The 13,583-nt window shown below is 53.4% G+C and overlaps 1 protein-coding gene across 1 annotated transcript in view; it reads right to left on the bottom strand.

Moving 5' to 3' along the window:
* The window catches only part of Acox2 (acyl-CoA oxidase 2), a 40,565-nt gene extending 28,068 nt beyond the window's left edge, over positions 1-12,497 (bottom strand). The window contains exons 1-9 of the mRNA XM_004669077.2: positions 12,388-12,497; positions 10,798-11,048; positions 9,376-9,538; positions 9,029-9,180; positions 8,370-8,477; positions 6,475-6,594; positions 6,045-6,160; positions 4,852-5,024; positions 1,687-1,849 (exon numbers count right to left, since the gene is read on the bottom strand). Coding sequence (XP_004669134.2) covers positions 1,687-1,849; positions 4,852-5,024; positions 6,045-6,160; positions 6,475-6,594; positions 8,370-8,477; positions 9,029-9,180; positions 9,376-9,538; positions 10,798-10,957 — 1,155 coding nt within the window. The 5' untranslated portion in view covers positions 10,958-11,048; positions 12,388-12,497. The remainder of the gene's footprint in view (positions 1-1,686; positions 1,850-4,851; positions 5,025-6,044; positions 6,161-6,474; positions 6,595-8,369; positions 8,478-9,028; positions 9,181-9,375; positions 9,539-10,797; positions 11,049-12,387) is intronic.
* Between the last annotated feature and the right edge of the window lie 1,086 nt (positions 12,498-13,583).

Below are 13,583 nucleotides of genomic sequence, written 5' to 3'. Positions count from 1 at the left end.
GCCTCTTTCTCTCTCTCTCAAATTAAAAAAGGGGGGGGGGACAGGCAACACCCTGCAGTGTCACCTTCTTGCTCACCGTGACTCTGAGGTGAGCAGGGTTTCCTTAGCTCACAACCCTGGGAGGGAGAGGGGGAGTCACGGCTCACCCCGTCACACCAGTAGGCGGCATGGCTGTAGGACATTACAAAGGAAGACAAACCCATCTTGGCCAGCATCTCTGGGATCTCAGGAAGGGGGCCGCAGGGTCCACCATCCACAGAGTTACACAGACTGCCAGCAAAGCAAAGGGTCTGGGAAGCTGGCCTGTGTGGATGTGTGCCCCATCAACCCACTGCTCAGGTTAAAGGAGGGCGCCCTTATCTGAGTCCCCCCAATATCCACACATTGAAATCCTAACCCCCAGGGTGATGCTGTGAGGAGGTGCGGGCTTCAGCAGGGGATTTAGGTCTTGAGGATGAGACCTTCAGAAGGAGTGTTAGTGACCGCTGCAGTTTGAATGTCTCTTCCAAAACTCATGTCCAAATATAACTACATTTTTTGGTTGTTGTTGTTTGTTTTTACAAGGCAAGGTTTCACTCTAGCCCAGGCTGACCAGGAATTTACTATGTAATCTCAGGGTGGTCTTAAACTCACGGCAATCCTCCTCCCTCTGCCTCCTGAGCGCTGGGATTAAGGGCGTGTGCCACCAAGCCTGGCTTCTATAATTCCAATTTTTATAGTATGAAGAGATGAGATGTGGGCTGGCTGGATGGCTCAGTGGTTAAAGGCAATTGCTTGCAAAGGCTGATAGCCTGGGGTTGATTCCCCAGCCTAAGCTTTTGCTTCTCAAAAGCCCCTACCCATCTTTCAGATTTTCATGTCTTTGGGTGGAAGGTCATCTCTCTTGACCTTTCTGTTTTAGACTCCTCATTGGAAAACGTGGGTCTAAATGACGGATGTCCCTGGGAGGAAAGATGAAGCAGTGCTTGCTGGCACAGGGCCTGGGTCGAGTGGCTCTCGGAGCGTAAGTCCCGTGTCTTGCCGGAGACCCTGGGCAGACTAATCAGCCGCTCTGTACGCTAGTCCACAGTGCCTAGCTGAGTCAGATGTGTTTGCTTGGATCTTAGGCAGGCCAAGCAGAGCACATAAGGAGTGTCACGCGCAGTGCTGGCTCTGGGCGGTCGTGGTGATTGAGCACTTTAGCATCCCTGTCTTGGGTTCGTTTGTTTGGTTTGGTTTTTCAAGGTAGTGTCTTGCTCTAGCCCAGGCTGACCTGGAATTCACTATGTTGTCTCAGGGTGGTCTCGAACTCACGGCGATCCTCCTACCTCTGCCTCCCGAGTGCTGGGATTAGGTGGGCGCCAGCGCGCCCGGCTGCATTAGCATTTCTGCGGTATTAGTGGCTGGCCAGCAGAACACACCAGGCCAGACTGCGCCTGCCGCCGGTGAGTTCCAAATGACTCTCATGGATACATAGTCTTAGAGTTTCTAATGCACAGTGCGGCCTATGGACCAGTGCTTGTCACCCTGTGCATTTCCTCTAACGTTGTCTGAGCTCTCTGGGGGCCAGGTGAGTGTGAAGTTACACATTAGGGGCTTGTCGACTTGAATGCCCCAGGTTTGGGGGAGCTGGGAAAGGTGGGGAGGGCCCCTGGCTGCTGCCCAGTAGTTGGGACAGTCTGCCACTCCCCAGCAGACGACAGGTACCTCAGGCAAGCAGCGGAAGTCTCCGCTCAGGATGCTGCCGTAGGAGCGGTCCAGCAGTTCCAGGAGGCTGGTGGCCAGGAAATGGAAGGCGTAGCTCAAGGCCAGCTGAGGGAAGAGCTTCTGCTGCTGGGCCTGGAAGTCCAGGATTTTCACCTCTGGGTCACTGAGGGCAAAAGGACAGGACGGTTTGGAAGACAGCTCCAAGGCACATGCGTGTTCCCACATTCCCAACACGGGAGAGGCCCGAAGAACGGCCTGTCCCTGAAAATCCACCCCAAGACCAACAGGAGGCTGTGAGTAGCCACGCAAAGGCTCCCTCCGCTGGCAGGAACAGCCACGCGTGTCACTGAGAAGCACGCGTTTGGAGGCTTTGCTTCTTGAAAGGCGGGCAGGGCTCTTAAAACATTACAGCAGGTGGGCTGGAGGGATGGCTCAGTGGTTAAGTCATTTGTCTGCGAAGCCAAAGGACCCAGGTTCGATTCCCCAGGACCCACGTTAGCCAGATGCACAAGGGGTCCCACGCATCTGGAGTTTGTTTGCAGTGGCTGGAGGCCCTAACGTGCCCATTCTCTCTCTCTCTCTCTCTCTCTCCCCCTCTTTCTTTGTCAAATAAATAAATAAAAATATATTTAAAAATTACAGCAGGCTACAGTGAAACCCTACCTTGAACAGCCAAAAATATTACAGCACATACGTGGACCATACTATTCTAAAATCTGAAAAAGTCTAAGCTCCAAACCATCTGGTCCCAATGATCAGGTAGCGGGTTATGGCTCTACCGCCCCCCCCGCCCCCAGGATTTGAACTCATGACCTCTCACTGCTTACATGTATTCGTTGTGTTCTTGGGAATGTGTGGAACCTAAACAGCACCGCTTAGGATGTGAACTTGGGTCCAAAGGGACCCAGTGGAGGAATTGTGTCCTTGTCCTTTCTTCAGTACCTGGGGCTGTTCAGCAGGTAGGAGCTTAGGTAACTGCTGATGTACCTGTGAGGAGCCTTCCACAGCTGATGGCTGCCCAAGTCCCTTTAGGCAGTACCTCCTCTACCAACATGGACTTGTGTGTGTATGCGCACGTTTGTGCATGCTTGTGTGGGGGTGCACTTGTGCGGGTGAACGTGTGTGTGTGTGTGCCAGAGGTTGACATCTGGTGTATTTTTCCTTACTTTTATTATATTTTATCTTTTTTTTTTTAGGGCTTTTCGAGGTAGGGTCTCACTGTATCGCAGACTGACCTTGAATTTGCTGTGTAGTCTCAAGGTAGCCTTGAATTCATGGCGATCCTCCCACCTCTGCCTTCCAGGTGCTGGGATTAAAGGTATGTGCTACCACACCTGTCTATTTCATTGCTTTCTTTTTTTTTGAGGCAAGCCCAACAGACTAATCTTTTTTTTTTTTTTTATGAGACAAAGAGAGAGAGAGAGAGAGAGAGAGAGAGAGAGAGAATTGGCATGTCAGGGTCTCTAGCCACTGTAACAGAACTCCACGTGTGTGTGCCACCTTGGGCACATATGCAACCTTGTGCATACATCACCTTGTGTGTCTGGCTTATGTGGGATCTGGAGAGCCAAACATGGGTCCTTAGGGCTGCAGGCAAGCGCCTTAACTGCTAAGCCATCTCTCCAGCCCCCTTTCCTTACGTTTTGAGACAGGGACTTTCATGGAACCTGGGGCTCACTGACTCAGCCAGCGTAGCTATCAGAACCCCAGGGGTCCTCCTGCTCGGCCTCCCCAAGCACTGCGATTACAAGCGTGCACCAACACGCCCATCTTCCCCGTGGGTCTGGGAATCCTGGCTGAGATAAAGTGCTCAGCAAGCACTTTTCTGTTTACCAACTGAGCCATCTCCCCAGACAGCAGCGTGTACTGACTGCCCTCGGGACACCTCCGCAGCCAAAAAAGAAGGCTCCAGGCCAAGTGGCAGCAGCATGTCCCACAGCACTCTGCTTCCAGGGAAGGTGCCCTCAGCTTGTGATTTGAAAGCCCAAGCCTCACGCACTCTGAGTCTGCTGTGAGCTTTCCAGAAGAAGAGACCAACACCCTTACCACATTTTACCCTAACCCCACCCTGAAACTCTGCTCTTGTTCCCCTAGTCTGCAGACACAGGAGCTGAGGAAGACAGAAACTTGAGGTACCCAGATCTACCCCCTGCTCCCCCTCATTGGCTTTGTGTCAGACTGTTGTAGACCCTGGGGACCACAGAAGGCTCTGTTCCTCACTGAGGTCAAGCTCAGTCCTGATGCCCTTACTGGTCACACGTGGAACCCAGGACCTGGGAGGGCCTCCTGAGGCCCAGGGTCGGCCAGCAGTGACTCGGATGCAAACTGTCAGACGGAAGCAATCTGCAGGCTCAGTTAGACCATGGCTCGCTCTGGCCTCGAGTCCTGTTCACACTTCAGCCTGCTGTATTGGGTCCATGAAGGACATTTCGTAAAAGATTATTGTTGTAGATGTGACACTTAAATTTAATGGATGTTCTTGCTTTACTAGAAACTGTGTGTGTGTGTGTATGAGAGCATATGTGTGCACACATGTGCTGTGTGTATGTATACGTAGGGTAAAACAGATGGTGTAGACTGGCCTTCGCCATTCTGTATTGTGGAAGGGAGGGAGGGAATAGCAGCCAGATGTAACAAGGAGTAACAGAAGCCATTTAGAATAAGCTATCCCACAGTTAGACGACAGCAGTTACAACCCCTCTAGACTAAGCTAACCCACAGTTAGACACTAGCAGTTACAACCCATGTAGACTAAGGTATCCCACGGTTAGATGCCAGCAGTTACATCCCATCTAGACTAAGGTATTCCACAGATAGATGCTAGCACATACATCCCATCTAGACTCATGTATCCCCCAGTTAGACACTAGCAGTTACAACCCATCTAGACTAAGCTACACCACAGTTAGACGCTAGGCGCTATAACCAGACAGAAGAAATTCAGACCAAGGGAACCAAAGACCCCATCCACAGGGCCAGCTCTAGGCATAGTGTATGCATGTCTGCATGTACGAGAGAGAGAGAGAGAGAGAGAGAGAGAGAGAGAGAGAGAGAACTGCTCCAGCCCCCCAGCTCTGAGGTAGTGCAGGGCAGGATGGTGCCGGGGGCGGGCAGAGGCATGAGCACCCCGCTCCCCCCGCGCTGTGGCCGCGCTCCGCTCCTTGCCTGGGCCGGAGCCGGGACTGGCGGCGGACGGCTGAGTAGCGCACCGAGATGACACAGGCCTTCTGCAGGTCGTGCAGCGCCCCGTGAGCGAGTATCTTCACTCGGGTCACCACCATGCCGAAGTAGTTGCTCTGTTCTGTCCCGAGCCTCTTGTAGGTGCCGTCTGGTGAGACCTGTGGCAGACAAGCCCTGGAGTTGGTGGCGGCCGTGGCCCCGACCTGCTGCCCTGCCTCCGTCACACGCCTCCACCCCGACTCCAAGTGCTGCGTGAGACCCTGGCGTTTCCTACCACCTGCAACCACAGAGGTGGAGCCCAGCTAAACGGGGACCTCCAGCCGCTGACCTGGAATTCACTACGGAGTCTCAGGGTGGCCTCGAACTCACGGCGATCCTCCTACCTCTGCCTCCCAAGTGCTAAGATTAAAGGCGTATGCCACCACGCCCGGCTTTTCTTTCTTCCTTCCTTCCTTCCTTCCTTCCTTCCTTCCTTCCTTCCTTCCTTCCTTCCTTCCTTCTTTCCTTCTTTCTTTCTCCCCTTCTTTCTTTCTTTCTTTCTTTCTTTCTTTCTTTCTTTCTTTCTTTCTTTCTTTCTTTCTTTCTACCTTTTTTAAGATTGCCTTGTCTGTGGTGGTTTGGATGTATGCTCCCTCCATCCCCCTGCCATAGACTCAGGTGTTTCATTTAAGTTTGTAACTTGGGTCTCCAGGCAGCTGGCTGGAGGAGGCGTTACCAGGGGTGGATCCTGGGGTCCAGCCCTAAGCTGTGTTTGGGGGCAGATCTGACTTCTAGCCCAAAGGTGTGCGGGGCAGCCTGAGCTCTGGTGGGGCCCCTGCTGTTTGCTATGGGTTGTTGGTATTGGTGTTTTGCTTGCAGTGGTGCTTCTCTCTGCTTGGATGTGACTTTCCCTGGACCCGTAAGATTGAAATGAACCTCTTTCCCCTGGTTTGCAGGTTCATCCCAGCAATTCGAAGCTGAGTACAACAGCCATGTCAAAGCAATGACGCCGAGGCACTGGAAGGCTCAGAGAAGTGTACGGATTTGTCCCAGGCCACTGTGCTCCTGAGCTGGGCTTTGACCCTGGCCTGGGAGCCTGAGACTCTGGGGAGAGGGCAGCAGGGAGTCACAGAAGCAGGTCCAGAGCCTGCGCGGGTCCCCTCCGGGGAGCACACGGCCACAGCCTTCCGGGCCCTGACCTGTGCAAAGCGATTCAGCATGTTCTCTCTGGGGATCCGGACGCGGTCCAGTCGCAGGAAGCCGTTGTCTATGTTTTCCATCTCCATTTTGGGGCCTATGTCCCCAACTGTGATTCCTAGAAGGGGGTGGAGATGGGAATGCTTGTCAATTGAGTGCTTGTACACACACACACACACGCACACCCCAGCTCCCGGCAGTTTGTGACACTGGGCTGGTGCTATATCCCTGTTGCAGGTGAGCAAGCCGAGGCCAGGTCGTGGTTGACTCCTGCACACAGCGACCAGCCACCTGGTGCTGACTCTGTCAACTGGGCCACTCCTAACTGAGGGAGACATGTCTCAGCTTCTGGGGATCTTTTGGAATCTCTGGATAGGGCGGGGTGGTGGAGCTTCCTCTGGGAAGGAGTTCTGGAGGAGCATCAGAGCGCACCTGGCAGTGGAGTGTGGTCCTCTAGGCTCCGGATGGGCACAATGAAGGCATGCATGCCCCGCTGGGCTCCTGAGCAGATCAGCTGGGCTAGGACCAGGACATGGGTGGCCGACCGTCCAACTGAAGGCAGAACAATAAGAGGCCCATCACACACAGGGAGACCTGGGCACTGCTGTGTCTCGAGGCCTGGCCTCCTGGGCGTGGGGTTGTTGATGGGCCTCCTGGGGGCCTTGGATAGTTTCTGAAAAGAAAGGATTGCCCTCTTGGAATGAAACGCTTGCAAGAACTTGACAGAAGAGTTTGAGGTGAACAAACTTTAGAGTTTTTGTCTCCTAACCCATCACGGTTAATGAAATCACTCCGCCATCGATCCCATAGGAATGAGTGAAATGACCAGTTATCAAAACCTGGCTGGTGTCCAGCCCTGAGCTGAGCTTTCCTGCTTCTTGCAGCGTCGGTAAGATGGCCTTATTTTCCAGATCAGGAAACTGAGGCCCAGAGAGCACAGGGACACACTGAAAGCACTGTCTAGGACAGGCAGAGCTGGGGTGGGTGTTGTCGGTGTGTGCGTGTGTGATGTGTGTGGGGGGGATGTATGTGTGTGGCGTGTGTATGGTGTGTGTGTGTATGGTGTGTGTATGATATATGTATGTGGTGTGTGTGATGTATGTGTGTGGGTGTGTATGTTCTGTGTGTGATGTATGTGTGTGGTGTGTGATGTATGTGTGGTGTAGTGTGTGTGTGTGTGTGTGTGTGTGTGATGTGTGTGGGTGGTGTGTGTGTGTTTCACATTTACATGTTCACGTGGAACCTGGAGAACTAACTACTTCGTTCATCAGCAATGCTGTCCAGCTTTTTTTTGGTTTTTCAAGGTCGAGTCTTACTCTTGCCCAGGCTGACCTAGAATTCACTATGTATCCTCAGGGTGGCCTCGAACTCACAGTGATCCTCCCACTTCTGCCCCTGCCCCCCGAGTGCTGGGATTAAAGGCGTGCACCACCACACCCGGCCAGCATTTTTGTGATTGAGCCTCTCACTGGCCTGGAGCTCAGCAGTTAGGCTAGACTAACTGGCCACTGAGCCCCAAGGATCCATTGATTTCCTTCTCCCGAGAATGTCATCAGTTCAGCCATCTTCCCCAGTCCCGTGATCACCCATTCAGCTTCCCTGTCCCTGCCCCACCTCTCTCTTGCCTCTTTCTCTCCCTGTCGCCTTCCTTCTTGGATTTGAAAATTCTCACATTTGTCATGTACTGCTTTCCACACCACTCCATTCACTGCTGGCTCCCCAGAGCCAGAGTCCTCAGAGGCGACTTCTGAAGCTGAAAGGAGTGGTCCTCGGCGGCACTTTGTCTTGGTCAGCAGTCACCAAGCCTCAGGGAAGCTTAGTGAAGCTGCCTGATGGCCATGTGTGACTGAAGCTGAGCGTGGAGCAGGGCATGGGGGGGGGGTTCACTCTGTAGCCAATCACAGGGCATGCGCTCTGGTTGGTGGCAAGTTTAATTGTTAATTTGAGAGCAGAGAACATCTGAGGCTGTGGGGACACTGTGAGACAAAACCAAGATGTGTGCATGTGTGTGTCATGTGTGTGTGTGTGTGTGAGAGAGAGAGAGAGAGAGAGAGCGCGCGATGTGGCCTCACCCTTTATTCCCCACAGGTGGCATGGACTCATGTACTTCAAAGTTCAGTCGGGGACCCTCCCAACCACATACTAAGGAAATTCTTAAGTGCCTACCTATTTTAAAGGAGTGAGTTGACTTGCCCAAGGTGACCAGCCTGGATCGAGCAAATTAACCTGATGTCCGCTGGGCATCAAAGTTAGTGCTTCTCTACGCCCAGTGCTGTCCTCAGTGGGCAGAGACGGGGGTGGGGGGGTGGGGGGCAGAGGATACTCACTGTCTCCAGGCCACCACTTGGTGGCAGTTATGGTGGGACTGTGTATCACAAACTCCTGGGTAGCTGGGTCATAAATGGCTTCGGTCTCCAGGCCCTTCAGGTACGTTCCTTGGGATCAAAGAAGGGAGTCAGCCAGGCGTGATGGCGCATGCCTTTAATCCCAGCATTTGGGAGGCAGAGGTAGGAGGATCGCCGTGAGTTCGAGGCTACCCTGAGACTACATAGTGAATTCCAGGTCAGTGTAGACTAGAGTGAAACCCTACCTTAAAAAAAAAAAAAAAAAAAAAAAAAGAAGGGAGTCAGATGTTGGGCCAAGATGCAGACCCCCAGCCCCCTAGGACAGCTTCTAGGTGGGCTTGGGCTCGGCTTGGACTAGGGTCGGCTCCTTGCTGAACATACGGGCATTTTCCCTTTTTACCTGCAGGCTGTACCGAGGACACTGGGATGCACGCGGATGCTTCCAGAAGGAATGACTTGCCCTTTTGATACATATATGTAAATATATGCAAATTGTAAAAGGCTTTCCTTTTTGTTTAGGACTCTAGAGTGCCATCTGCTGGGGTGACTTCCAATGAACACCCAAACCTATTGAGCTATAAGTGGGCTCTGGAACCCGGCCGCGCACGGCCCCAACACAGGTCACAGAAGCTTTGACCTACCATGTCCCAGCTCTGTCTGGGCGTAGGAGGTGATGATCTGGTAGTCTTGGCAGAGTTGGTCCCATTTAGCAATCTGCTCATCTGAGCCCAGGCTTCTGAGCGCATTCAGGAAGACATCCTGTAAGGTTAAATTCAGATTCCCCGAAACAGCTCTGTGGAAGGGGAGGGGGGGCAGAGAGGCTGGCCTTAGCAGCCTATGGGAGACAGGGTTCTGGGGACCTTCAGGTGGGAAGGAGCTCCCAGGTGTCCCCGCTTCCAGGTGAACCCTGCCTTTGTTGAGGAAAATGGCTCATCGGGCAGGAGGTGGGGTGCAGGAGGTGGCAGGCAGCGTCCTCTTGAGCGGGCACCTGTAGGCGTAGTCCCGTTCACGGCCATCTTTGGGCCAGCCCAGGCGCCGGGCCACCATCTCCAGGTGGAATCTCCTCCTGACAGCAGCCTCGTAGAGCTCATTCTGGGTCATGGAATAATGGCCCCTCAGGCTAAACGCCGGGTCGTTACGGATGATGCTCTCTGTAGGAGAGAGAGCAGAGGGCTTGAGGACCTTCTGGTTTCCCCAAGCTCTTACCTCAAGGACTTGGAAAGGAACTTAGGGAGAGTCTCACAGGCGGACCCACTGAGTCCATCTGTGAAGGGGGAGCATGGCCTCCAGGACACAAAGCTATGCAGTGGCAGCAGTTGGACTCTCACGGCTTTTCAAGGAAAAATTCGTTATTCGAAAGAGGGAAGGGGCCTCTGGCACAGTGTGGTGGCGTGCCTGTGATCTCAGCTTTCAGGGTGAAGGCGTGAGAACAGGAAGTTCAGGTCACACTCAGCCACATGGCGACTTTATTATTGATTTCCTTATGAGTGAGAGAATGGGGATACTGGGCCTCCAGCCACTGCAAACGATCTCCAGTTGCAGGTTCTTCCTTGTGCATCTGGCTCATGTGGGTCCTGGGGATTTACAGGCAAGAGCCTTACCTGCTAAGCTATTTCTCCAGCCTAGCAACTTCAGTACAGTTAGATCAAGGCCGTCCTAGGCTACATGAGGCTCTTTCAGTGCCCCTCTCAGGAAAGAAAGAAAGAGAGAGAGGAAGAAAGAGGGCTGGAAACATGGCTTAGTGGTTAAATGCTTGCCTGTGAAGCCTAAAGACCCCAATTTGAGGCTCAATTTCCCAGGACCCATGTAAGCCAGATGCACAAAGTAATGCATGCATCTGGAGTTCGTTTGCAGTGACTGAAGGCCCAGGTGCACCCATTCTCTTTCTCTCTCTCTGTCTGTCTGTCTGTCTGTCGCTCTCAAATAAAATAAATAAATATAAAATAATTATATAATAATAAAAATAAACAAAAAGTACAAAAAGGAAAGGAAGGAAGGGAAAAGAAGGGAAGGAGGAAGAAAGAAGAGGAGGGACAAAAGAAAGGAAGAAAGAAGAAAGGAAGGAAGGAAAGAAAGAAAAAAGAAAGAAGGAATGAAGGAAGGGAGAGAGGAGAGAGAGACCACTAGTGCAGGACTTTTTATTTTATTTTATTTTATTTTATTTTATTTTATTTTATTTTATTTTATTTTATTTTATTTTATTTTATGTTTTGGTTTTTCAAGGTAGAGTCTCACTTTAGCCCAGGCTGACCTGGAACTCACTTTGTAGTCCCAGGCTGGCCTTGAACTCCTAGCACTCCTACCTCTGCCTCCCTCCCAAGCGCTGATACTGAAGGCGTGGGCCGCCACGCCCGGCTCTTATGAAGAGCTCTCATAGAGGAGCACGTGGGTCCACTCCTCGGCCTCTTACCCACTTTCCTCCGCAGCATTGTGTTCTCGACGCCTCCGTCAAGGAGGTTGGTGAGCCGTTCTACGTCGAAGGACTGTGTGCGCCTCTCGCTGTCTATGTCAGGGTGTACTCGGCTGCTCCAGGCATCTCCCAGTGACACTCGGTGCACCGGGCTCCGCATCCTGCCCCGGGTCTGCCTGGCGTCTGAGGACGGATGCTCCTGGCCTGGCTGCTTTCAGGATCTGCTCTGAGCACTGGGTGATGCCGAGGACCTGTGTGGGGGTGGGCGTGGAGGGGTCAGCCCCGGCTGCTTGGTGGAGGACAGCAACCCAGCCCTGGCTACCCACGGGACAGACAGAGCACCTCCGCCTTCGTCCGCGGCACCGCGTAGGCGTCATACGCAGGCTCTGCTCGCTCCTGTTGGAACACCCGCGTTAGCGGCGCTCAGAGGAAGCTCTGACAGCAGAGCTTGTCCTCCGTCCTCAGGGCTCAGCCTTGCCCAGAGAGGTCCTGGTGAAAAGTCGGGGCAGGCCACATGGAAGGGAGGAGCTCAGAGAGGCCGGGCTGCGAGCTGGCCAGGGTCTAACCTGCTGTGTTCACAGAGCACTTACTGTGGGCTTCCTGTAGGGCCTCGGGTTCCAGTCACCTGCTTCCAGGGTCAGCGCCTCACTTCCTTCCTTCCTTCTTTCTTTCTTTTTCTTACTTCCTTCTTCCCTCCTTCCCTCTCTCTCTCTTTCTTCCTTGAAATAGGGTCTTACTCTAGTTCAAGCCGACCTGGAACTCACTCAGCAGTCCCAGGCTGGCCTCAAGCTCACAGTGATCCTCCTACCTCTGCCTCCTAAGTGCTGGGATTAATGGCATGTGCCACCATGCCTGGCTTATATCTTCTTTTTTTAAAATTAAAATATTTTGATTTATTTATTTGCAAGCAGAGAGATGCGGAGGCAGTAGAGATAGGTGCATGGACAGATGACGAGGGACGATGGAATGGGTGCCTGTCACGGCAAAGGGACTCCGCGGTTGGGGAGGGAAGAGCTCTGAGTCATCGAGCCAGACAGCAAGTGCGATTCAGATGCAGGCTTCCAAAGCAGGGCTGTGGGGTGCTGACAGAGACCCCACATGGACAAAGGGCGCTCAGTGGCTGCCTAGGCCCCTGCGTGCCGGTGAACGCGCTTCCTGCCTCTGGTTCCCTCTGTTCCCGCGGCCGCTGGCTCTTCCCCACCACTCCAGGCCTCCCTCCGCCACCAGCCTCTGCCAGGGCTGTGCCTCTGCCTGGACACACCCTCGGGGTCACCATCACCCCCCATTGAGCCGCCTGAACCTGTCACGTGCCCTAGTTATGTTCTGACCTGTTCTGGATTTCCTTAGCACCTTTAAACAGGCTGGATACAATGACCTGTTCTCAAGTTCGGCTTCCCTTGTACATTGTGAGGGAGCCAAGGCATGGGGTTACTTGCCAGTTCAAGCCTCCGGCCTTCGGGAGGTGGCTGTTAATCACCCCCAAAGAGGACAGGGAGTTCCGCTCAGAGCCATCAGTACCCTGGGGACCAGTACTGGCTGCGCCTCCCCTCGGGCTTCCCGGCCCTCCCCTGGCCTGGGCCCGTCACTCACTTGCGGTCTGCGGTCCTGCAGTTCTGCCTGAGGTCTGGCACGGTCGGTCCTGCCTAAAGCACCGCCGACCTTGGCAGGCGCCTTCCCGGCAGGCCTGACCTTCAGACCGGCGATTCCGCCCCTTTCTCCGCCCCCAGGGGCCGGGACAGCGGAGCCGCCGTGCACCCGGCCAGGGGCTTCCTGCTGCCCGGCCAGCCTCCTCCTGTCCCCTCCCTGGACAGGTGGGGTGTGGGCTGCAAGGGGAGGATCCATCCCTTCATTATTGTAGCTGGGGATCTCCTGAGGCGATGAGTCACTACAGCTGTGTCCCCCAGTGTTGTTTCCACAGTGACTTGTCCTCACTCCTCCTGTCTCGCCTTTAGGGACACTGGTTGGTCACACGACAGGGGCGGAACAGGCTTCCTGCAGGGGGTTCTTGTGGCAAAGGACCGCTCTGTAAGGTGAATGGACTTCCTACCCCGACGCTGTGAACCGGGCTTGCCTCTTGCTTATCTCGAGTGTTCCCCAATCTTCCCCGCGTGTCCCAGGTCAGTTCCATGGTTGTGAAACACCCGCAGTGTGTTAGGGGGACCCAGACAGGAGCAGGTCTCTGCGAGCAGGGTGGGAGGATGAGAGCTTTCTTCATCCCTAGCCCTGCATTTAGGGTGCTGTTCCCCATGTCGTGGCTTGTGGCTGTCGAAACAGGTAATGTCACGTTACCAGAGAAGTGAATCACAGAGCTGGAATTCGAGCTAGGGCTTGTTGCAGAAATTCTCTGGAAAGTTCACTCCAACACCAGTATGAGTGAAAGCAGAGGGGGTTTCTTTACCCCAGGGTTCAAAGAACTTGAGGTCGCCCTCAAAGCAGCTGAGATTTTTATTTCCATTTTATAGTTTTCATAGCCAAAGGGAGGGGGAAGGGAACACAGATGTGACAATTTGCATATCAAGCACTTCTGTGGTCAGGCCACCTCAACAATGATTTCCATTTGTGCTCTGCTTTAGCCTAATCTGCATTTTCTTACTGCCCCTTTGGGCCCTTTCTTAACACTTCCTTCATTGGGAGTTTTTTCACCTTCTGACAAAGGTAAGTGTTTGCTCCTCAGCAATTAACTCTTACAGTAACTCAGTGAATCAGCTCAACCTTCAGCTTCTTTTCTACCACAGTCCCAGATGAAAAAGATGAAACTCTTTTTGGTTTGAGGCAAGCCCAATAGG

The sequence above is a fragment of the Jaculus jaculus genome, chromosome 16 (assembly GCF_020740685.1).
Source record: "Jaculus jaculus isolate mJacJac1 chromosome 16, mJacJac1.mat.Y.cur, whole genome shotgun sequence".
Lineage (NCBI taxonomy): Eukaryota > Metazoa > Chordata > Mammalia > Rodentia > Dipodidae > Jaculus > Jaculus jaculus.
This window is presented reverse-complemented; position numbering and strand designations above follow the sequence as displayed.